The sequence below is a fragment of the Littorina saxatilis genome, linkage group LG7, assembly GCF_037325665.1.
Source record: "Littorina saxatilis isolate snail1 linkage group LG7, US_GU_Lsax_2.0, whole genome shotgun sequence".
NCBI lineage: Eukaryota > Metazoa > Mollusca > Gastropoda > Littorinimorpha > Littorinidae > Littorina > Littorina saxatilis.
In genome coordinates this window covers 3,761,328-3,787,289 of record NC_090251.1, presented here as the reverse complement: position 1 = coordinate 3,787,289, position 25,962 = coordinate 3,761,328, and the positions used below count along the sequence as shown (strand labels likewise).

The following is a 25,962-nucleotide window of genomic DNA, read 5'->3' as shown; positions in this document are numbered from 1 at the left end:
TGAGAATTCTGCTCTTTCTTAGAATGCGATGTAAAATGATACAAGTCATGATGGCCTATGATGATCCTTGTGTTTTAAAGTGATCAATGCTTAGTCTTGAAAAAGCAGATGCCTTTTATAACGCACCAAACCAACCGAATTACGAAAAGCAAAAACGCTTTTGATACACTCGGCGGGCTGTAAAAACACAGTTCAACGACCCATCCCACTCGACCAAAACGCACCAATTTTACGTATTTTTTAACGTTTCAGATCTTACATTTTACAACAACCAAAACACAACAAGAGTGTTCCGATATTACTTTTCACTGGTAACTATCGATTTTAATAATTTTTTTACTCAGTCATAACTGATTATATATTAAACTCACACAGTCTCTCTGGGCTGCAGAGACAGCATTACGTCCCTTTACTGAGTAGGCTCTTGTCACTGCATGGTAATCTAGGCTCTTAAAACGTGATGTGCAAGTCTGTGCGCTAGTTGATGTGATCGATTGTTGCAAAATGTTGATTCAAATTAAAGATGATTTCAGCCTGTTGTAACAAACTAACACTCTACTCCAAAACAAAACAAAATCATTGTGTTCAAATTAGATCGAGACAGCAGCAACTAGCTAGCTGCATGCGCTGAGTGACACTGAGAGAACTGTTACACAGTGTACCCCCCCCCCCCCCCCAATTCAATACTTACCCTGTATAAGACCTTGCTTTTTCATATACCTTATTCATGACCTGTGAAAAGGGTATACTTTTTTGTGCCAGTCGAAGGGTTGCCATTTTTAGAACGAGGCAGCTCGTTTCCGGAAATGCGGTGCTTTGTTGGAAATCAAATGAGGTTTCGGGAAATCCCGATTATTCCAACTCTGCCCCGGATTCTTACTTTGCGCCCAACAGACGCCTCATGTCCTTTACGTCATAATTTTGCAGAAACGAAAACAAGATTGTTTGAAATGAATCTTCATTCAACTTAGGACCCTGCAAGCTAACTCCACCAACAGTAAGCGGCAGCTTTTGGTGAGTGTTCTTCTGTAATCAGCATAAGGACGCTATAAGTGTAAGTTCAGATAACAACTAAATCGCAAACATGCATTCACATTTGATCTGAACTGAATACATTCCTAGTGGATACCAGTAAGTTCGGCACACGGTAGATTCGTCACCGGTCCCCGGTAACTTCGCCACAGTACTAATAGTGTGACTTTACATGATATATTATGATCAACAGGCAAAATTTGATGATACAGTGTCTCATATTGAGAATACTTGACCAGTTAGATTCCTACCCAATTCATTGCTTCCTTTCTTGAAGATACATTTTCTTGTTAAAAACTACAACTGCTGGAAATGTGAGCGTGGCATGCTTTTGTCTTCCAGTTCTAGATTCGTTTGTGTTCTCTCTCTGTGTTTGCAGTTTTTCCTGCTGTTGTTATGGCAGTTACATGGATTTTGACTTTAGCAGTATAATTATAAAATATTTGTGAACTGTTAGTAAGAAAGTGTGCTTCAGTTGAATGACACATGTTTTGTATGCTTCACTTGTATGTCAGAATTGATGGTAGGCTACCTGATTTAAAATAAAGTTGTTTAGGTGTGGACATTTGGATTTTCTTACACACACACACTCTCTCTCTCTCTCTCTCTCTCTCTCTCTCTCTCTCTCTCTCTCTCTCTCACACACACCGCACACACACACACACACACACACTCTCTCTCTCCCTCCCTCCCTCTCTCTCTCCCTCTCTCTCTCCCTCTCTCCCTCTCTCCCCCCTCTAGCTTTTTGTCATTAAAAATGTGAATCTTGAATCTCTCCCACAAATCAAACATCTGAAAGCATAAGCTCTAAGCATAAACACCCGCCCACCGGCCCTGCCGGTAACTTCGTCACCCGTGACGAATCTACCGTGTGATGAACTTACTGGTAGCCTTCCTAGTAGTAGTATTATTTTTATGGTGAGCTTATAATATAGCGCGAACCACAATTAACTGTGCTCTCCGCGCTTTACATATTAATTTCTGCCGTTTGAAATGGAATTTTTTACAGACAGACAAACAGATATTTTTTACACACAATATATATAAAGCATTCACATCGGCCAGTAAACTTCGAGCCTATTAGATGAGCATTCACCTTTTAGTATGTCTTCTTCTTCTTCTTAAGCTAGTGAGGAAATCTCTGTACAAGGGCAACTATCCTCAATTCGGTTGTCAATGTCGAGTCACAATGAAAGGATGCACTGTACCGACTTTCATATGCGGGGACGATACACATGAATATATTTAATTGTGCATGGACTGTTCTTTTTATTCCATGGTAATTACCGTCAGTGTCCCAAATGATGAGCATCAAAATTATATTACAACTCCCATCTCTTGAAACATAGAAGAATGAGAGGCAGCTTGTTTCAGGCTAATACATAATTCTGAACGGTGTGGATGATATTGATAGATCCCATTTTGGGGGACTATATATAGGCCTATGGTTCCGAAAACACTAGAATTAGTGGGGATAAGTTAATATATATAATAGGCAATCCGTGAAGTTAGGAAATTCGCGTATTTCCTGATTCATTTAGGAAATTCATGTAATTCGTAAACAGCTCAGGAAATACATGAATTTCCTAAAATATTTAGGAAATTCACGTATTTCCTAAAATAAAACGCCAACAATTACATGGATTTCCTGATCTATAAATACACCCAAACGAAGGCCCGGCGCCGAATACTTGTGTGAAATACTTTTTTTCCCCGACACGTGAGACTTTTATTATGCACGAACTGTAAACTATTCACAAATTTCCTGAAAATAAGAGACGATTTGTACACGGACTATGAATTTGTTGTCAATCTGCCAGGAAGTTGAACAAGTGTTCACAAGTTAGTGAAATGTGTTGTGTTTACTTTTATTATGCTCGTTTTTTAATCCCAATATGTTCATATGATCGAGAGTAGAATAATTTTGTGAATAAATGCATTTTTTAAAACTGTTTCTCCGTGCCATGGAAGTCTCGCGTCTATTTTATTGTGACTGAAACAAGATGGCGCCAGTTTACTTGATGATGATTCTTGAAATTTGTTTCCCACAGGAACTAGAGCCTATTAGGGACATGAGGTGTTTATGTGCTAAAAAGTTTACTTTGATTATGATAATTGTTTTAGTCCAATATGTTCATATGATCGAGAGTAGTACAATTTTTGTGAATAAGTGCATTTTTTAAACTGTGCCATGGAAGTCTCGAGATGCTGATTTTACTTTTGTACTGCATTTGTTTAAACTGTTTCACCGTGCCATGGAAGTCTTGCGTGTATAAATTAATGCTGATTCAAGCAGATTTTATTGTGACTGAAAAAAGATGGCGCAAGTTTACTTGATGATGATGATTCTTAAAATGCTTGTCCCACGGGAACTAGAGCAGCTCCTATAAGGGACATGAGGTGTTTATGTGCTAAAAAGTTTACTTTGATTATATTTATGCTAATTGTTTTAGTCCAATATGTTCATATGTTCGAGAGTAGTACAATTTTGTGAATAAGTGCATTTTTTAAACTGTTTCCCAGGTTTATTAAATAATAATTGAATAAATGTTGCAAAATGAAAGGGACTATTTCTCATTTCTTTACAATTTTCGTGCATCGTTTGGGTGTATTTATAGATTAGGAAATCCATGTAATTGTTGGCGTTTTATTTAAAGGAAATACGTGAATTTCCCAACTCTTTTAGGAAATTCATGTATTTCCTAAGCTGTTTAGGAAAAACATGTATTTCCTAAATGAATCAGGAAATACGCGAATTTCCTAACTTCATGGATTGCCTGTAACATATATATATATATATATATATATTCAGTTTTATAGTAACAGATTTGCACCAGTTTGGAACAGTTGACCAGCCCTGTCTAACAAAAACCAAAATGGCTATGCTATTATCAAACCAGTTCAAGGACCGGTGTCACGATTTCATCTTTCGCCTGTGTACATATTTCCCCCTCGACATATACTCAAGACTGAAATGTTGTTTCCTGGTAAAATTAAGAAGTGAAATTATTTATGGACGAAAAGCATGTCAGTTTCTTCTTCTTCTTCTTCTTCTTCTTGTCGATCACTCATTTCCATCATGGGAGTGAAATGCATTGCACTGTCGTTACGCGCACTTTGGCCCAGCGCATCCGTCTTCAGCAGTGGTTTCTTCTCCGACTTTTCCTTGTCGTAGGGGACTTGCCGTCCATGGCTGCAGAGCGTCCCCCGTCCTTGGTTTTTTGTCTGAGTGATCCTTCTCATACCCCATTAGTCTCGGGGAGAGGTGGCTGAATTAGTCTGACCTCTACCCTTTGACCTGTCCAGCTTGGGTGGCCCTACCAGGAGTTTACACTCCCGCTGGCATAGCTCTCCGGGTCATCGAGGCACTCAAACCACCACACCGCGCTAAGGAATCAGCCTTGTGGTGGTGTCAGTTTCTTGCATGTGAAGAAAATTGGTGGTAAAACTTAATAGATTTCACCCCCAAAATCGAATTCTTCGAAAACGTGTACTGAGTGGTTACGTCCCTTGAGTAAGAAGGAAAACATTTTAGGATGAATCAAATTTCTAAGTTAAATAAAACAAATTGGTTGGACAAATTTGGCCCCATGAATGTAAGGTACACAAGGTCGCTCATCAGTACTATCGAAGGGTGTTTTTTTGTTCAGTGTAGAGTTTATACTAGATCAACGAGGCCGAGAAGCGAAATATCAACACGGCGAAAGATGAAAACGTCACACCGGCTATATGAAACACACTCAATGGACAATGAGGAAAACTCGAAAAGCTTGGATGAGTATAATTAATGGGTAATACTTGCATACATGTTGCACAAGTTCAAAATTAAGCCTGCATTTTCAGACCCAAATACATTTTTGGCCACTTTTGGTCTTTAAAAGAATAGGATTAGCTAGGAAAACAATTTTGGAATGGATTATTGTGTGTGTGCTGATATATATGTTGTTGTTGTTTTTATATTTAGTCAAGTTTTGACTAAATATTTTAACATCGAGGGGGAATCGAAACGCGGGTCGTGGTGTGTGTCTGTGTGTGTGTGTGTGTAGAGCGATTCAGACTAAACTACTGGACCGATCTTTATGAAATTTGACATGAGAGTTCCTGGGTATGAAATCCCCGAACGTTTTTTTCATTTTTTTGATAAATGTCTTTGATGACGTCATATCCGGCTTTTCGTGAAAGTTGAGGCGGCACTGTCACGCCCTCATTTTTCAACCAAATTGGTTCAAATTTTGGTCAAGTAATCTTCGACGAAGCCCGGGGTTCGGTATTGCATTTCAGCTTGGTGGCTTAAAAATTAATTAATGACTTTGGTCATTAAAAATCTGAAAATTGTAAAAAAAAAAAATAATTTATAAAACGATCCAAATTTACGTTTATCTTATTCTCCATCATTTGCTGATTCCAAAAACATATAAATATGTTATATTCGGATTAAAAACAAGCTCTGAAAATTAAATATATAAAAATTATTATCAAAATTTTTTTTTCGAAATCAATTCAAAAACACTTTCATCTTATTCCTTGTCGGTTCCTGATTCCAAAAATATATAGATATGATATGTTTGGATTAAAAACACGCTCAGAAAGTTAAAACGAAGAGAGGTACAGAAAAGCGTGCTATCCTTCTTAGCGCAACGAATACCCCGCTCTTCTTGTCAATTCCACGTGCACTGCCTTTGCCACGGGCGGTGGAGTGACGATGCTACGAGTACACGGTCTTGCTGTGTTGCGTTGCGTTCAGTTTCATTCTGTGAGTTCGACAGCTACTTGACTAAATATTGTATTTTCGCCTTACGCGACTTGTTGTTGTTGTTGTTAACATGCTGCTAAATTAGTAATACTTTGGACATTTCATGTGATCTTGAAACTATAAATGCTTCACATTCAGATTCTATTATGTTTATTCTTTTTTTCTGATCTGATAGCATAGTGATGTCTGACCTCTCATCTTTTGATATGTTAATGGTTATCTGGCAACATTATTGGTGAACTAGATCAAACTGCAGAACAGAAAGGAGGCATGTACATATTTTATGTCAAGGTTACTTGAAGAGAGCCAGTGTTTAAAATAGCCATTCTGTCATGAAACTGAAACAGAAAGTATGTAGGGTGTCTATTTTTTGTATGTGAGCTGATAAAGAGTCAACAACAGAGGAACTGAAAGTATAAATATTGTTGGCATAGTTTATGTGACGTTGGAGTTTCAGAAAGATTCTGTTTGTGAGAGAGATCGAGCTTGTGCACACTTATACTCTTTGCAGGAGAGAGAATTAAATCATGCGTGCATCTGGTATATGCATGTAGTGCATTGTTATTATCGGTCAGATTGAAATGATTGCAGCTGGACTTTACTGATTAGCTAGGGCACGGTACTATAGCTGTCGCTCGCTTCAGGTATGCATGTTATGCATCCATCATCAGGTGATAAAGAGCCATACCTGTCAAGTCCTACGCATTCTGCGTAATTCTTACGGGTTTTCGGTGTTTTTTGGGTCCTACGTCGTATACCTCAAACCATACGCATTTTCAGTTTTTTTTTGTTTTTTTTGTTGCTGGCATGGACTGCCGTTCATTCGTTTCTGAGGACTGAGGAGCTTTCACCAGCCACACAACATAAGTTCTGGCATGATGTGCGCCAGTGTGAGGAAAATGTTGAATAAATTTCCATTTGGCAGTGAAACCCTGCAACACCTTCAAGTGCTGGATCACAGTCTGGGAGCTGACACACTGACTGCCTTCTTGCAGGTCAAAATTAACTCTGATGCATGCTGCCATGATTTTAAGGTGACTGGCAGCATGATTGACAAAGCAAAGATTTGCACAGATGAATACAACAAAGAACACAAGTGACAAGTGAGAAAAAAAATGAACGAACAAGAGTGCAGTGTAAATGTATTTGTCATGTAGTGGTAAATAAAGAGCAGTTTGTGTAGAAAGGAATTTGTGTTTTACTTTTAGTTTGCAAAAAACAATCTGATTGGTTTAGTGTGTATGCGTGAGAAGTTGAATTTGTGCGTTTAACCACATCCTGATCCACGCATTAACTATGGTTTTTGATCCCCGACTATGGTTTCTTATGCCATTTACTATGGTCAGAGGCCAAAAGTACTTGACAGGTATGAAGAGCTTGGAGTTCATTAGCATGAAGCTAAAGTGAAATGTGCTGCATTAATACTAACTTAGCTAGTGTTAAGATATGATATTCTCACTTTATTTAGATGTCTTTGTTTATTTGTTTGTTTGTTGGTCAACTGTTTTAGTCGCATGCAGGCAGTGGACTTCTGTTTTTAGTTGAACATTATTCATCAGGGTGTGTTAACCTAGGTTCTTGCTTTCATTAGAAAGCTGGTTTGTACTGTCTAGCCAGAGCTGGGGTGTTTTATTTGGTGCAGCTTGCACAACTATAAGCTTTTGCTTTTGTGAAATCTTTTTTTATGGGAAACACGAGTTCTCATCAATCACTGCAGGCCATCGCCAGTGAATCGTAGCTCTGATGTGCAGATTTTGAAAGAAAGTCAGTTAATCGTTATATTGCTGGTTTTAGCTGGTCTCACTTTAAAAGCGGGCCGCAACTCTTCCACTACACTTGAAAATCCGGAGTTATTTCCGAACATTGTCTATTGAACTTGAAAAATACTGCTTTAAGATAGACTTTGTTCAGTTCTTGCTAAAATGGCACTGAACATTATTTTCTTTTATTCATTCTTTGTTTCAGGCCGGAAACGAGTACATATAATTTCAGATCATTTTTTATTTTTATTGGGAGAGCTTATATATAGCGCGAACCACAATTAACTGTGCTCTCCGCGCTTTACATATTAATTTCTTCAGGCATTTGTGTCATTAACTCTTTTCAAGCATTACAAACAGAAATGGAGAAAGACAACACGTCAACAGTTGATGAAGGCAAATTATACATGATCAGAACGCATCTTCAACTTTTAATTAGCTCTCATCCCATGGATGTTTTTAATAATTCCAGAGAGCTTTTTTTTCTCTTTTTCTTTGCTTTATTCACTTGAAACTGTGCTGAATAATCATAAAGCATTAGATGGTGACAGCTAGCCTAGCTGTGGATACGCCATTGGAACAATATTCCTAGCCTTTGGCAACATTCTTTTTACATAATTTTCACAATGGAGAGTGAGTTGGAGAGTTATTCAGAACATCAGAGCACGACTGAGTCTGCTGAGGAAAATCTTCGACTAAATCAGGAATATTGTGGTGAAAACGCCTCTCTTTGCTCAGACGCTCATACTGGTGGCGAAACTGTATCATCTCATCCTACCTCTGCATCCAAAGATAGCAGAGAATCACCAGGGAGTGAGGAGAGTGGTTCTCCTGCAAACAGTGTGGGTTTCTCAGAGAACGGCCTGCACGGTCACACACTTGAGGCATACCTGTCTGACTTTGGATCGTCCGGCAGCTCAGGGTCTGACCTAGGAAGCATGAGTCGTAGTTGTATGGAGCGCCTGATTTGCAGGCTGGAATCTCCCAGTTTGGACTCGGCGATCAAGACGGAACTTCAGACACCTGAGGACGATGAAGGCGACAGATGTCTATCCCTTTTCCAAGTTTCCATGATGACTGCCAGCATAGCAGATTCCCTGCCTTGCACTCCAACTCTTCTCAATCGGCATGCTGAATGCATCACAGAGGAACCTGAGGAGGGTGATCGTAGAGCAGGCTTGATGCGAGAGACTGCAGGGGAAGCTACAGTGACTCCCCCAAAACCTTCAGGCTCTAGTGAAGGTGACAGTTGTTCTTTGAAGTTTGGCATCACTGGTGAAGCATCCAGCACACCAGATGCTTGTTCTTCACATTTTAGCCCATACCCTTTGGATAACCTGCTAGGAGGTGCAGTTGACAATTGTAAAAAAGACAACAATAAAGCCGATGTTTTTAGTAGAACAACGCTAGATTGCACTGCGTATGACGAGGATCCTGACCGGTGTCCTTCTACCTTCTGCGTTCCCGCAGTGGGGCACTGCGGTTATGAAATTAAAGGCCCCTCCTGTTTTTGGAACCGCAGGAGCTTTCTAGTTTGCTGTTAGGTAGATTTTTGGTTCCTCTTTCCTGTCATGCTCTCTTTTTCTTCATGAATTCTTTTCTTTTTTCTGCCTTCTTGCTCATTCACCTGTATTTTTTCCAAAAATCTCTTCTCTTGCCGTTTGTCTCGCGATTCATGTATAGTTTAATCTGTTAGTGTTCTGATGTAAGTCCAGCAGTAGATAGGTTAAGCCTATTTTAACATACTGGAAACTGGTAATCTTCCAGTAGGTATTAATTTAGTTTTACTAAAGCCTGCTGGGACACAAGTAATGGGTTAGTGCATTTGTAAACAGGAATCGCTTGACAAGTGGCCCCCTTCATCCCCCCCTTCCTCGTCCTGATATGGCTCTGCGTAGTCGGCTGGACGTTAAGCAACAAATAAACAAACAAACAAACAAACAAACTGCCTTCTTGCTCATTCACCTGTATTTTTTCCAAAAATCTCTTCTCTTGCCGCTTGTCTCGCGATTCATGTATAGTTTAATCTGTTAGTGTTCTGATGTAAGTCCAGCAGTAGATAGGTTTCCCGCAGTGGGGCACTGCGGTTATGAAATTAAAGGCCCCTCCTGTTTTTGGAACCGCAGGAGCTTTCTAGTTTGCTGTTAGGTAGATTTTTGGTTCCTCTTTCCTGTCATGCTCTCTTTATCTTCATGAATTCTTTTCCTTTTTCTGCCTTCTTGCTCATTCACCTGTATTTTTTCCAAAAATCTCCTCTCTTGCCGCTTGTCTCGCGATTCATGTATAGTTTAATCTGTTAGTGTTCTGATGTAAGTCCAGCAGTAGATAGGTTAAGCCTATTTTAACATACTGGAAACTGGTAATCTTCCAGTAGGTATTAATTTAGTTTTACTAAAGCCTGCTGGGACACAAGTAATGGGTTAGTGCATTTGTAAACAGGAATCGCTTGACAAGTGGCCCCCTTCATCCCCCCCTTCCTCGTCCTGATATGGCTCTGCGTAGTCGGCTGGACGTTAAGCAACAAATAAACAAACAAGTAGATAGGTTAAGCCTATTTTAACATACTGGAAACTGGTAATCTTCCAGTAGGTATTAATTTAGTTTTACTAAAGCCTGCTGGGACACAAGTAATGGGTTAGTGCATTTGTAAACAGGAATCGCTTGACAAGTGGCCCCCTTCATCCACCCCTTCCTCGTCCTGATATGGCTCTGCGTAGTCGGCTGGACGTTAAGCAACAAATAAACAAACAAACAAATACCTTCTGCGTCTCTGCAGACATTGCAGACTCAGACCAAGTGGGAATGACTGCAACGTTTTCCACTGGCAACAGAGAGGAATTCTGCAATGAAGAGCGCAGCACTTGTGGCGTACTCAGTGATAAAAACCTTGTTGAAAAAGCTGCACAACCAGTGTTAGCTTCAGTTGAATGTGTGTATGTCCGAGTCATTAACTGGACCAAGTTCACAGATCTTAAGCAAGGAGCACTAGAGGTCTTGCAGCTCCTTGGTTTGAGTGAAACTGAAAGTAGCACTGTCAAAACAGACTCTCCTGACTCTGATATTGAACTGTTGTCCCTCTCACAAGATGACTCTATGAGTGCATTGCAACAGGACCAGAGTGACCATATGAGGCAGAGTCACCTTGAACCCAGTGCTCATTCCATACCTTCTGTTTCAGAATCTTGCGAGGAAGACACTCATCTGACGCCTGTAATGGATGACAAAACACCTGGCAACAATGCAAACTATCTTCAAGATGGATACATCTTTAACATGGAAGATCCCAATCTTCTGAAAGACATTGACTGTGAATCAGACATGTCAGTCGACTCTCCTTGTCATTTTCCACCACCAAGTGCAGATGAATTTTGGGAATCAGCAGGCGCATGAAAAGAAAGATACAGACAGAAGGATGGATGCAGGTTCCCTGGATCAGAACGCTAAGGTCACCTATTTCAGCCCAGAAGATGGTGCCACAGAAACGACAAACTTTGATCCTGAATTCTCAATGAACTCTGTTACTGATTTTTCCATGCTTGGACTTCCTGGCAAGATATCAGCCGGTGATAATTAGGTCAGGGCAGCAGGTGATGTTCTGTCAAACCAAGCACAAGGACAAGAACATTCCGAGGACAATGAGTCTGTCAGTGGTGCTCGAACGTTGTCTCAAACACGGATGTCAGAGGTCTTAGTCCTGGAAGCCAGGATTGTTCTTCCTCAGACCCTGACCCATCTTGCACTCAGACGAGTCAGAGAGGTAACAACACTGCCTGCAGGCCCATTGCAGCACCAAGAAAAGGCCCACCAGCTATATCTGCGGGCAGCTTTCCAGTCAATGAGTCTTTTGCTGAAGAGCCTATGGCAAGTTCTGGCGTGTCTAGTCTTCCAGGAGTGCCAGAGAACCAGAGAGCACTTTTCAGAGCTATTGATGATGATTGACAGAAGAATGATGATGACTTCGGGAGACCATCCCCGCAGGAGCAGAACTATGAGAGATACACCTCTGGGCCACACCCATCACAAGGTCATATTAACACTGAACCCTTCCCGACAAGACCAACGTCTTCAGCACAGAACACCTTTGAACAAGGCAAGTTCGGGTCACATACTGAAGACCATCATCGCCAGTTTGCAGGAGCATCTTGCACCCCAGCTGAACAGTTTCCAGGTAGAGGCCAGACTGGTCCCGCCTTTTCTGGTATCAACACAGATCAGGAGAGGTTCGCCCCACAGCCACAGAATGTTCAGGTCTGTGCTGCAGATCAGGCTGGGGTAACTGTTATGAGGCAGAAGACACAGGATTGGGCAACTGTAACACGAACTGGAGGCTGGGCTGCTGAACCTTCTCACGCTCCAGGAGCACAAGGCTTGCAGCTGAGCGGAACTCAGGGCCAGACCAGTCTCACAGCACAGGGTGAGTTCACTTCAGCTGTGTCTCTTTACTTTGTGCTGTTTAGGGATTAAGTCAAGCCGTGTCTCAGGAAATAAGGGAAAAAGTGATCTTTACATTCTGTCTCCAATTCTGTGTGTGAGTGCCAGGTTGTCAGCAGTGTGACAGAATCAGTCTGTGCTGTTCTTATTATTCTTCTGAACATAGACACACACGTACATAGGCATGACCCCCCCGCGGGTTAGGGGGAGTCCCATATTGGTTGGGACGAGAAAGAATTTACCCGATGCTTGCCAGTATGTCGTAAGAGGCGACTAACGGTTCTGTTTCTCCTTTTACCCTTGTTAAGTGTTTCTTGTATAGAATATAGTCAATGTTTGTAAAGATTTTAGTCAAGCAGTATGTAAGAAATGTTAAGTCCTTTGTACTGGAAACTTGCATTCTCCCAGTAAGGTCATATATTGTACTACGTTGCAAGTCCCTGGAGCAATTTTTTGATTAGTGCTTTTATGAACAAGAAACAATTAACAAGTGGCTCTATCCCATCTTCCCCCTATCCCATCTCCCCCCTTTCCCCGTCGCGATATAACCTTGAATGGTTGAAAACGACGTTAAACACCAAATAAAGAAAGAAAGTAAAGAAACATAGGCATGCACACACAAATGCGCACATGCATGCACGCACACACAGACCACATACACACATGCACTTACATATCACGTTAAGAATATACTACTGTCTGGCTGTATTCTATCTTGAGCTGCAAAAACAATCATGAATTCAAACTTGGTTCTTTCAACAAGAAATCCTTGTGTGTCCTGCTGCAGGAGGCAGTCCACTCTCTGCACAACAAGATAGACACCTGTCTTCACCACAACAGCAAGTGCTGCACTGTGCATCAGGAACTAAGCGCCACTTCTGAAAAAAAGAATTTGAAACTGGCTCCACAGAGTTTGCAGAGCCAGAGACGCGAACAGGCCCCTGAGGACTTGCAGAAAACTGTGATGGTGACAGGAGCTGCACTGAAAGAAGAGGATGAGGAAATCTTCAATTTATATTTTGAAAATGAGAAACGTAGTGGAGGCGGCAAGATTGGAAAAGACTGTCTCTTGTGGGATGAGAAGAGGAAGTGTTTCTTCAGGGTTGGTTTCATGTTCTGTGATCTTTTCTGTTGTATTTCCATGTGCTTTGCGTTGGTTTTCTCCCTCAAGCCATCAATCCAAATGTGTGTGCCAAACTCATTTTCTGAAAGAACCAAATAAGATATTTCTTGCTCTTTTGCGAGGAATAATTTGATCTATATCCATGTTTTTAACCCTCAAGCTGGTACTTTTTTTTAAAGCTAGTATGTGAGCTAGTTAGCTGAAGTTTAGTCTACTTTTGCCTGGTTGCTAGTTTTCTTTGTTTTAATAACTAACTGTGCGAGATTACATCATTTAAGCATTTCCCGTACCATTAACGTTCTTATAAGAAATTGGACCCAATTTCAAAAATTTTCACATCAAATGTGTATTTTCATCCCAACAATGAAGTGTACACTGACTGTGTGTACAATATTCTGATGATACTTTACAGATGCAGAAGCTGTGGTGAAGAAAGGAGATCACACTCTTGACGGCAACCCACTGCATGTAACTCTGCATGATGAAGCGGACTCTGAGAATGAATCTGATGAGAGTAAAAGAAGGTCTGTTTCCTCCGAGGACGGAGAGTCATTTAGAAGGGATGAGCCATCATCAGATGACGAGTATGCAGCAGATCAGGAAGGTAAAGCTGCACAATCCAGCAAAGGAGGATTGGCTTCAAGGGAAGGAGAGTATGCCAGAGGAAACACAGATTTCATGTCAAATAGGCAACATGAGTCGGCAGAAAGCAGCTCTTCTTTTTCTTCAGACAATGATCGAGACAAGAATAAAGGCCAATACTCCAGTTCAGCTTTGGCACAGATGAAGCCCAGAGAAGAGTACGACGAAGGGATGGGAGATCCAAGAAGACTCACTGATGGGTATCCTCAACAGGAGGGTTCAAGGTACCAAGAGGTTCCTAGCAAGGCTTTGAAGAGGCAGACAGATGGCTATAGAGGGCTTGCTGACAGTGGTCTCGTTGATTCTTTTAGGAGTCCAAAGAAAGACAAGAATGAGTTCAAGGATAAGGAAAGAATGGAGAGGGCCTCAAGCAACCAGTATTCAGGTGGCAGTAACAGTCCCATGTTTGATTGTGGGAATCTTCGTCCAACAGCAGCCAGCTCCACAAAAAAGTCATCAGAAACCTGTGTCACCCGTGAAAAGCATGATATAGCGATCAAGCTGGAAGAAAGAGCCATACGAAAGATCACTGGCAACCCTGTCCTGCTAAGAGATCCAACAACTAAAGTAAAGTCTGTGGGTGGAAGGTTTCAATGGAAGCAGCCTGACCAGATGATTGTTACGTGTCTGTTAGATGAGCCTACTCGTGAATGGGAGGAAGCTGTCCATGTAAAGGTCAAACATTTTTTTGACCTCTTGCCCCAGTATGAGCGACTGGCAGAAGAAAAAGAGAAACCAACGCAAGCAAATGCAGACAGCAGCAAATGGGGGTACAGGGGAAACCATGAATCTGATGATGATAGGGTTGCGACACCTATGTCACTCTCAATAGATTCCAAGCCAACTCTCAATGTTGAAACACCCATGTCAGCCATGCAAGATGATGAGATTCCCAACCCAGTTCAAAATACTATGCATACCGGCAGCTTTGGAGAAGTTTTACAGAGGTTATCCTGGTCTGAAAGTCTCTGTGGACAAAGAAAGAAGAACTGCTAAAGTCTCAGCCCCTGAAGATAAAATGAAGAAAGCCTTTTCTGATGTACTTGCCTTTGCCATGAGCCTCAGAGAGACGAAGATGTCTCTGACACCAGGATTGCAGAAGATGTTTGAACGAGAAGACACCAAGGAGTGGATCCAGGAAACTGTGATCAGCGAACACGGACTTGTGTGCCACTGGGAAGTGTCTGAGAAGCAGATCATTATTAGTGGCCAGTCGTCTGACCTTGTTCGCATACAGGAGATGTTTAAAGAAGCTTTCAAGGAGAAAACCATCAAGTCAGAAAAGGAGGAGGCCTGTACTCTGAAATCACCCGCCTGGAGGTCATTCCTGGAGCAGCTGGAAGACAGTGACAGTCCCCCACAGCCTGTGCTGCTGCCGGATGGCGACAGTGTCATTATAGTTGACACACCCAGCAATATTTCCAACACTGAGCTCAAGTTGAAGAAGTTCCTGAAAGAGAACAAGCAGCAAGGGAAGACCTTGGAGATAAACCCAAACAAGGTCAAGCTCCTCAAGGAGTTCTGCGATCATGATCTGAAGGAGCTCGGGAAGAAAGCAAAAGATGTTGGTGTCAATATCAGCTTCAGCAAGAACGGACTGCAGGCTCATGGCCCCAAGGACTGCCTCCCGAGTATCGTGGGTGAAGTGAGAGAGATGGTGGGCCGCATCAAGGAAGACAAGATGACCTTCAAGAAGCCAGGAATGTCCAGGTATCTCAAGGGCGGCAAAGGCCAGGACTTCCTGACTCAGACAGGGTCTGTCACCAAGTGCTACATCACCACGGGTGGAGGCGGAGATGGAACATCCCAGTCAGGTGACCGTGTCCTTGCGAAGGCTCAGCTGAGTCCCACCCTTGACCTTCAGATCATCCAAGGTGACATCACCCAGTGTGCAGTGGACGCCATCGTCAATGCTGCCAACGGGCGTCTTCAACATGATGGTGGGGTGGCTGCAGCCATTGTGAAAGCAGGTGAGAGTATTGTGCCTTTCTTTTTGATAGTCTGATTGTAGTGTCCAAAACTGAAATCAGCAGTCTTATTTTCTTGCCAGGGTCATGTGCTTTTATTTATATTTAAATTTCATCTTGAAATTTTTTTTTTAACTAATAAGAAACTTTGCTAATATTTAGTCTTCATTAATTGGTGTAACAGCTTTAGGCAGAGTTGATGAAATATAAAGGAATGCAGGAAAACCCATTGCTGTTTGCATTCCTGCTACAATCATGTTATATGATTCAGCTTCTGTCCTTTTCGAAATAGATTCATAACTGTGAAGCAGGGCTGTGTGCCCGATCTCTTCTTGTGTGCGGTTTCTTGCCAAACTTCCATGACAGTGAAAACACTTTTCCAGGCGGAAGGTGCATCCAAGAGGAATCAGATGAGCTGGTCGCAGAGCGTGGTGAGCTGAACGATGGAGAGGTCATGGTGACAGGGGCAGGTACTCTGCCATGCTCACACGTCATCCATGCTGTTGGCTCCACCTGGTCTGGAGGCACTAAAGGTAGGTTGCAGGGATACTTCTGTCTTTAACAAAAGATGTGAGTGTGTGTGTGCGTGTGTGCGTGCGTGCGTGCGTGCGTGCGTGTGTGTGTGCGTGTGTGTGTGTGTGTGTGTGAGAGAGAGAGAGAGAGAATGAATGACTGACAATTACCCCTTATGGTCTGGCGGCAACAGAGGTATACGTTTCAGGAATACACAACCAAAATCCACATTCTCTCGTCAAACCACACACAAACTTGCCCAGCCATGGTCATCACGCCAAGATGGCAAGCTCAGATTGAATACAAGTTTGCACCGAAGGTCGCCCCCTGTTGGCATCTCGGATTCACCTGTATCAAAAGAACTGACACCTACTTGAAAATTCCCCACTACCCAGGTAGACAAGAGTCAGCCAGGCGGCATATGATATAACACCACCCTGAGGGCAACCGGGGCTGTCCACCGGACCCGAGGTGTCGGCCTACTTCAAAGGAATTAGAAACTTGCTTCACCCATAGGGATATAAATTCTCGTAAATAAATAAATAAATAAATAAATAAATACTGTTAATTGCCTGCAGCTGGACACAGCTAGCGCATACCAGCACTTTCATTTAAAAAAAATGAAAAGACACAAAACACAAACTGACCAGCAACAAAGACTAACTGGACAATGACAATAGCTTCATTCTATTATTGGTGACAGGTCACCCTGTCACACAAGATTCTCACCGATCGCGCACGGACCATTCGTAAACCGGTCAGTTTGTGTTTTGTGTCTATTCATTTTTTTAAATGAAAGTGCTGACAAAGTTATAAGAGCTCTGTTTTAAAATCCTAAGCTTATTTTCTCAGATTTGATAGATCTTCTAATACATGTAAAACTTTTTTGTACCACCTTCACCCAAGCATTTGTATGTGAAACGTGTCAGTTTTAAACCCAATTTTTCGTTGCTGTAACTGCATTGCTTCCATGAAAACCCTGATTTTACTTCCCACCCTCCCCTCCCCCCACCTGCCCATTCCACACAAACACCCTCAACAGAAACACAGTAATGTGTCTGATGTGATCATACTCTATGCTAGGTTGGAAACATCGTTCTTCCTTGATATTCATACACGGTAATTTGTGCAGACTGATGTGATCGTGTGTACAACTCATCCGAGTCTAGACCTGCAAAAGGGCGTGCTGTCCAAAAGCATTGCGAGAGAGGGAGGGGATGCTATTCAGCAAGAACTGAAAAAATACCATGAAAAGTTCGGCGCAGCAGAGTTGGGCCATGTTGTGCGAACGTCAGGGGGCGACCTTCGGTGCAAACTTGTATTCAATCTGAGCTTGTCATCTTGGCGTGATGACCATGGCTAGGCAAGTTTGTGTGTGGTTTGATGAGAGAATGTGAATTTTGGTTGTGTGTTACATGTGTGTGTGTGTGTGAAAGGATGTGTGGGTGTGTGTGTGTGTGTGGAGTGGTGTGGGAGGGATGGGTATGACGGTGTGTGTGGTTGCATGTGTTTGTGTGGGTCAGTCCATGACAAGGCAAGTTTGTGAGTTTTGATGAGAGAATGTGGTTTTGGGTTGTGTGTCATACATATGTTTGTGTGTGGAAGGATCAATACATGTGTGTGTGTGTGTGTAAGGGGTGTGGAGTGGTGTGGAAGGAATGAGTATGATTTTCACAATGACCACAAGACCTATTCAACACACAGTCACAGGCATATATCCAAACATGCACAAGGTCATACACATGTGCATGCTCACATCTCAAAACAGACAGACATACATACACGCACACACATGTGCACACACACACACACACACACACACACACACACACACACACACACATATATGAATACAGCTATGTTTTACCGCATGTATATGCAAGCATTATCTTACGGCTAATTGTACATTCAGGCGATGAAATCAGCTGTGAAGGGATGCCTGGATGAGGCAAGCAAGAAGAAGCAAAAGAGCATCGCGTTTCCATCTCTTGGCACGGGAAGGCTTGGCTACCCCAGCGACAAGGTGGCATCCATCATGCAGTCTGCCATCAGTCAGTGGTTCAGTGACAATCACCGCACCACTTTGAAGGAAGCTCAAATCATCGTTTTCCCCAAGGACACCGAAACTCTGCAGGTAAGTACACTGGAACCCCCCCCCCCCCCCCCCCCCCTTAAAAACCTTCCAACATGTGGAAAAATCTTTAAAAGGAGGGAGTCTTAAAATGGAGGTCAATTTACAGAAGGTATGAACTGAACATCTGATAAATTAAGGTCTGAAAAAGGGGGAAGTCTTATATTTGGTGGTCTTAAAAGGGGGGTTCCACTGTATAGGTCATACTAGGATTCTCAGTTTACTTGAAGTTTTTTTATTTGCTACTTGCATTTGCAATTGTTTTTAGTACTAATCGTACAGAAAGATTAAAAGTTATTCACTATTCACACCACATGAGAAAAATCTGACATTTACATAAAAACAAATGTTCTATTTCTGTTTACTATGTTGCTGAAATTGTTGGTATGCCCATGCCAGTCATTAAGATTTCCTATCCTAAGTTTGCTTGAAACACTAAAGGTAATGTTTTGTGGAACCTGCAGGCTTTCAAGAATAATGACAGACACGGAGGAGGTCACTCAGAAGGCAGACCTTCGTGGTCGGCTGGGCGTTAAGCAAACAAACAAACACAAACAAACTTAGAAGGCAGAGGTCATGGTCATAGGGGAGGCAGGGGAGGCGATGCTGATTATTCAGGTATACTTTTATTTTTTACAGATGTCCAGATGCATTTTAAAGGTGGTCGTCTACATTTTTGCTTTTTTTCAATAATCTTATGGTTAGATTTCGCTAAAAAGTTATGTCAGATGATGAATGAACCATGGGGAAAAAAGTTATAAAAAAAAATATATATGTAAAAAAAGATTTTATTTTTGGGTAGCGTGACTCACGCTTCCAATATTTTGTTTTCTGTTTGCTGAGAACATGTGCTTTGCCTAAAAATACTGACCAATCAAATTCATGTCACTATGCGTATAGCCACGCCCAAACAAGTGCAGCAACAGTTTGACACTGGAGCGCTGTCCACGCTTTTTTTTAAACGCACAAAATGCATGGGATTTGAGAGGAGTTTTGCGCTGGGCATTTTCCAAATAAGGATATCCTACTATGAGTTCTACGCTAGAATACTACAATGAATTTTCAAACGGCTACACTGGCTTCGTCTTTCCTGATCGAAAGGGGGTGTATTGTTGATATTTGTAGATAATAGACTCTGCATTTTAATGGTCAAATGGCGATTTCGGTATAAAAATGTAGACAAGGACCTTTAAGCTCGTACATGTGCCATTTTGAATTCTCACCTGAATGATTGTTTCAGATTTTTTTCACTGGATTGATTTAAAGTTGCAGAGTTGGCAAGCAGAGGGAGGTCTGAAAATGTACAGTGCTGTGTTAAAGTAACTTTTTTTCTGTTTAAAAAAAGAACTTTTAATTCCATTTTTTAAATAATGATTGTTATATTAACAACAACAACAATTTGGGAGTAGATCCAAAAGTGACTGACTTAAAGCAGTAATTGGGTGGCAACAGTACCATATTGTCAAAATGTTAGATACTTATCTTTGTTGGCTATTCACGGTTTCGTCTTACCTGTTATATTTTACTTATGCATACAGGATGGGTAAAGATTTAAATCACTGAGAATTTAAGGAAACACATTGCACCACCAAGTAGAGTAAAAGATAAACAGTTTATCTCACCTTACAGGAGGACCAAGCAATTGCAAGGTGAAGGTCGGAAAGATCACAGTCATGGTCAAAGAAGGCGACATACTTGCTGAGTCTTGTGATGCCATCGTCAACAGCAGTAATGACAGTCTGGACTTGACCAAAGGTATGGTTGTTTTTCTGTAGTACAGTGGAACCTCCCCTTTAAGACCACCCCCCAATTTAAGACTCCCTCCCTTTTAAGACCCTGTTTTCTCAGGTTTTCAGTTCATAACCTCTGTAAATTTAATTACCCCCATTTTAAGACTCCCTCCTTTTTAAGACCTTATTTTCTCAGATTTTTGGAGGTCTTAAAAGGGGGGTTCCACTGTAGACGAGGTGAAAGAGTGAATTCTCTTGCTTTTATTGAGTCAAACTTTCCAACATGACATTATAGCATTAGGGTTGTGTCTGAAACACGTGGACAAGGAGCAACTGTGGAAAGCTTGCCTCAATAAAAGCATGTGTAGTCACTCTTTCACAACCTATACGTACCGACAGAGTTATCCCAGCGAAGCTGGAGGTATCCCACGAACGCTATACTGTAATCGACTTGAGAAATGTTCACACCGATAATACATGATAAAGAAGGATTCGTTGTGCCCGATTATGGGCTACAGTTGGAGATGGAAGTTCACTAAAAATTGGGACCATACTAACAAAAATACGGTGGGTAAAATTGGCGCCCCCATTTTTTTAGCAAACGCCACCCAAGGCCGCTTTGGACGGGTAGAAATTCTGTACTTTCCAAGTCTATTTGTGTGTGGTTGTTCAAGACTATGGATAAAGCTCGCGTAAGAAGATTACGTCACGGTCAAAAGTCTTTGACGTCAATTAATGCATCATGACGTCATGCCTCCCTGTAGTCTTTTTCTCTCGCGCGGTGTGTGTGTGTGTGTTCATTTTGTGCACATGTGTTAGTGTTAGTGTGTGTGTGTGTGTGTGTGTGTGTGTGCACGTGCATGAGTGTACTCGTGTGTGTGTGTGTGTGTTTGTGTGTGTGTGTAAGAAAGACTGAGAGAGAGGGAGAAAGAGTGTGTGTGTGTGTGTGAATGTGTGTGTGCATGAGTTTGTGTGTATGTTTGTGTGTGTATGAGTGTGTATATGTGTTTGTTTGTAAAGGTGTGTGTGTCCGTCTGTCTATGTGCGTATTTGTTTGTTTGGGTCATAATTACCAGGGCGGTGCTGCTTTGAAATATAACGTGCGCCACACACAAGGCAGAAGTCACAGCACAGGCTTCATGTCTCACCCAGTCACATTATTCTGACACCGGACCAACCAGTCCTAGCATGCACTAACCCCATAATGCCAGACGCCAGGCGGAGCAGCCACTAGATTGTCAATTTTCAGGCATGGGAATTGTCCGCCGAACGGCGGATTTCCGCCGAATTTTTATTTTGTTCCGCCGAAAAAGCAAAAGTGTCCGCCGAAAAAATAAAGGGGGGAGGCAAACAAATAAAGCACCGGTTACTTTTGCCTTTGCGCAAAAGCCCGCGAAAACTGTCCGTACTTTGTTCACGCACTGCTACCGCCCGCCTCAGTTACTTGAACTTTGAGTGAAACAGCTCGCTGTTGATTCGCGGGCACGCTATAGGATTCGTAGTGTACCTTTGTCTCTAAAAGTCACAAGGCTACAACGATCTGTGTGTGAGGCGAGATCAAAGGCAGGTCCATTGTGATAGCTGGATGGCCTTGTTTATAGACACTGACCTTCTTTCTAGGGGTCATTGACTCAGTTTTAGCTATGAGAGGTGGTTCCCCTTTCATATGAGAGAGGAAACACTTCCTGCACCCGGGTCAGTGACCGAGTTTAACCTATGGGGAGTTTAACCTATGGGGCGGTCTCTTTGATGTCTTGAGAGGAAACTTGGCCAGGGTAGTACATGCACCAGAACTGGTGGACACCATGAAATCGGAGATTGATCGGAGATTGATCAGAATGTACATGTACATGCTTTTACACGACTTTTTAAATTTTACTTATAAAATTGTGACAGTAAAGTGAACATTTGAACTATGCCTCTCTCTATGGATTATATTATGAAGCTGTTGAAAACATGCAGAGATTGTACTCTCCAAGGAAAGATCGATGGGACGATCATTTGAAGGTGAGTGGGAAAACTTGTCTTAAGACCATTTAGGGTTGAAAACTCCACAGCGAATTGCTGATATGACGAACTAAAATTTATCTCCCTTGAGATTCGTTGTACCCGGACTTCACTGTATAATACATATATATGTATATAAATTTTTTTTCTTCAAAAAAGCAAAAATTGGTACTAAAAACTCTGATTCTAAAAACAGAATTTAATGGCAAACTTGGAGCTCAGATGACACCAGATTGCACCATCTGGGTTCTTTGGAGAATTTTTTTCTCCGGGTGGGGCATGCCCCCGGACCCCCCTAGTAAGGCTTCGCGTCTTCAGTTATACATTTTCAGCCTTTTCACAATTTTCAATTCCCATGCCTGAATTTTAAAGTCTTAGGTATGACCCGGCCTGGGTTCTAACCCACGACCTCCCGATCACGGGGCGGACGCCTTACCACTAGGCCAACCGTGTATGTGCGTATAGGTGTGTGTTTTGTGTGTATGAGATTTGTGTGAGTCAATGTGTGTGTGTGTGTGCGCGTGCATGAGTCTGTACTCGTGTGTGTGTGTGTGTGTGTGTGTGTGTGTGTGTGTGTGTGTGTGTGTGTGTGTGTGTGTGTGTGTGTGTGTAAGAAAGACTGAGAGAGAGGGAGAAAGAGTGTGTGTGTGTGTGAATGTGTGTGTGCATGAGTTTGTGTGTATGTTTGTGTGTGTATGAGTGTGTATATGTGTTTGTTTGTAAAGGTGTGTGTGTCCGTCTGTCTATGTGCGTATTTGTTTGTTTGGGCCATAATTATCAGGGCGGTGCTGCTTTGAGATATAACATACGCCACACACAAGGCAGAAGCCACAGCACAGGTTTCATGTCTCACCCAGTCACATCATTCTGACACCGGACCAACCAGTCCTAGCATACACTTACCCCATAATGCCAGACGCCAGGCGGAGCAGCCACTAGATTGCCAATTTTAAAGTCTTAGGTATGACCCGGCCTGGGTTCTAACCCACGACCTCCCGATCACGGGGCGGACGCCTTACCACTAGGCCAACCGTGTATGTGCGTATAAGTGTGTGTTTTGTGTGTATGAGATGTGTGTGAGTCAATGTGTGTGTGTGTGTGTGTGTGTGAGTGTCTGTTTGTATAAGAGAGAAAGAGAGAGAGAAAGAGAGAGAGAGAGAGAGTGGGTGGGTGGGAGTGTGTGTGTGCATAAGTGTATGTGTGTGTGTATTTGTTTGTAAAGGTGTGTATGTCCGTCTGTCTATATGTGCGTATAGGGGTGTGTTTTGTGTGTATGAAGTGTGTGTGAGAGAGTGAGTGAGTGCGTGTGAGTGAGTATTTTTGTACGTGTGTAACTTGAGGTGTGTGTGTGAGTGTGTGTGTGTATGTGTGTGTGTGTGTTTGTGTTTGTGTGTGTGTTTTTGAGAGAGAGAGAGAGAGAGAGAGAGAGAGAGAGAGAGAGAGAGAGAGAGGTAGGTTTGTCTTTCGCTGGGGTATGCAGTGCCTTGGCGTTGCACATCTACTTAATTTCCGTAGTTTGTCTATTCTTCCTTAAAATATTAAAGATCTGATATGGTAAGGGCTTTATCTGTTTAGTACTGGCAGATGACACTGGCTTACCCTAAACCTATCTATAGTACACCCAGTTAGACGCCGCCCCCCCCCCCCCCTCCTCCTTTTTGAGAAAACCTAAACCTTGAAAAGAGTTTGGCGGCTTTGTTGAAATGACCACAACGTTTGGGGTGATTTGAAATAATTTTTAGGCATTTTGCTGACTGCCATTATCAAACAACATCCCTACTCGTTTTGTTCACATTATATGAAGTTCTCAGGTAATATCTTTTCAATCCATATTGTGTAATTGCCTAAGACATTTGATTGATGATAATGTTTTCTTTTTAAATTGCAGGTGTGGTGTCCAAAGCAATCATGAAAGCATGTGGACAGGAGATCGTTTTGGAATGCTCCAAGCAAAGTAGGCTCAGTTGTCTTGTTTAATTACCCAAAAGAGTGATGGGATAGGGGAGGGTAGGTAGGTGGGAATAGGGAGGTGTAGAGAGAAAATAATTTTAATAACACATTAGGCATTTTAAATATATTTCGATTGCTATTCTAAGCAGTTGTTCTAGATGTGTGATCAGTCGTGTACAGTACAGTAATTCATCTGTAACATTAATTTAAAGGCACAGTAAGCCTCCCGTAAACCATCACAGATACTGTCAGGCTTTTACACACAGTAAAAACACCCTTTCGTTCAAACACTCACCGCTTGAGAACATCCTGGGTGCCCTCCGTAAAGAGCGAGCAATTTTCAAATAATTTATTTTCGTGGACCGTCTGATCGGCAAATCAGAACTGACTTTTAAAATCGAAATAATAAATCAACAGCTTGTAACACAAACATTCTTAAATCATAAAAGATTTCTTTTTTCATCTAGACAAAATCATTACAATTCGAAGTTTTGAAAGTTTAAAAAAAAGATAGCTCGGAAGCAGCTTCACGAACGGTCGTGTCTCAAAGCAGACGATTTTTCTGCATAGTGCTCGCTTTCTTTGAAGCCAGCCGCCGCCGATAAGTTCATGTGACTCGCAGCCGTCTGTTGCGTTTTAGAATCAGTGGTACACAATAACGTGCTATAGCAGATACAGCCAGTCGCATTGAAATCACAAACTGGCGACTAAATTGTGAAAAAAAAGGAAAGTGGATGACACGGGTTCATGATGGCTCAGGGGTTAGATAAACTACGAAATCTGGTGTGTGGTTTACGCGAGCTAAATAGCAATTCAAACGAACTGTTTCATTTAATGCTATTAAAATGCTATTGCAAGTGTGTTCCATAAGATTAGAATTGCTTTTTTCATTAGAAGATTTAAAGCGTTTTGTAAACCATTTGAGACATACTGGGGCTTTAACATTTATGTTAAAGGAGGTCCTTATAATATATATATCTAAAGCAGCACAAACAAACACTAAAAATGACTGTGATATTGACATTTACCAGTCACAATGTTAAGAAAAGAGGAATCATAACAGATCGAGGAGTAAGCTGAGATCTGACATGATTCCTCCTTTTCGAACATTGGGACTGATAATGTATGTTATTGTGCCAATATTTTATTTTTGGTAAAAATGATGTGTTCAGCTTTTGGTTGCAGAAGTGTTTTGCCTGTACTGTAACAAATGGCCTATATGCAGGGAACGATTGGACAGTTTAGTTTACAAATAATGTGAAAATCATAGCTTTGTAAATAAACTCTGAAGAAAGACCTTGTAGTTATCGTCAAAAGCAAGTTCATTTAAGATCCCCTGTGTTTCAATTTGTGAGTGAGTACTAGTGCCCCTGTCAGACTCGCAATAAAGAATATTAAATTACATTCTTATCCCAACTCACATAAAAGCAATTTACTTCAGTTTAGTGCTAGGACGCTGAATCGTCACCTTGGTAACAAGGGGAGGTAACCCTAAAAAAAGAGCAACCTTGACCCCATAACAATACGAAGTCACGCGTGACTTCCTGACCTTGCCGCCATCTTTGAATCATACTCTCTTCAGCGATCCGTGGACACGGACGTGTTTGTTTTCGCTCCGGCTTTTCAGCCGTTTTTGTCTGATGCTGCTTGTGTCAGACCCACACCTTGGTACTCGTGCACGTTCCTCTGCTCTCTACGTGTGTTTGGGGTGAGCTATTTTGATATTTTCATTGATAGTTTGACTTAGGTTTTGCCAGCGCTTAGCTGTTGTTTACACTTTTCACCCACCATGTCGGTTAGTGGTAAAAAGAAAACTCTAAGCCAGTGGCGGAGCCTTCTCCTGTCAAAAAGCCTCCCCGTAAATCGAAAGCCTCTGCGAGTCATGCTGTGATTAACGTCTCAGACCTCTCGTCAAAATCTTCT

At 41.9% G+C, this 25,962-nt stretch overlaps 2 protein-coding genes and 1 long non-coding RNA gene across 3 annotated transcripts; all 3 read left to right on the top strand.

The window, feature by feature from the left end:
* The first annotated feature begins 8,171 nt into the window (after window positions 1-8,171).
* On the top strand, window positions 8,172-14,573 carry LOC138972036 (protein starmaker-like). Its single transcript, XM_070344876.1, has 6 exons — window positions 8,172-8,787; window positions 10,322-10,865; window positions 11,601-11,793; window positions 12,764-13,010; window positions 13,512-14,313; window positions 14,447-14,573. The coding sequence occupies exons 1-6, from the start codon at window positions 8,172-8,174 to the stop codon at window positions 14,571-14,573; spliced, it is 2,529 nt and encodes an 842-aa protein (XP_070200977.1).
* LOC138970493 (protein mono-ADP-ribosyltransferase PARP14-like) lies at window positions 10,931-17,580 on the top strand. The gene is made up of 5 exons (XM_070342948.1): window positions 10,931-11,959; window positions 12,764-13,078; window positions 13,512-15,711; window positions 16,092-16,241; window positions 17,354-17,580. The coding sequence occupies exons 3-5, from the start codon at window positions 14,592-14,594 to the stop codon at window positions 17,356-17,358; spliced, it is 1,275 nt and encodes a 424-aa protein (XP_070199049.1). The 5' UTR covers window positions 10,931-11,959; window positions 12,764-13,078; window positions 13,512-14,591; the 3' UTR covers window positions 17,359-17,580.
* Window positions 17,581-18,137: 557 nt separating this feature from the next.
* On the top strand, window positions 18,138-24,045 carry LOC138970279 (uncharacterized). Its single transcript, XR_011456865.1, has 4 exons — window positions 18,138-18,355; window positions 18,817-18,970; window positions 19,982-20,107; window positions 23,978-24,045. It is a non-coding gene; the product is annotated as an uncharacterized lncRNA (long non-coding RNA).
* The last annotated feature ends 1,917 nt before the right edge of the window (window positions 24,046-25,962 follow it).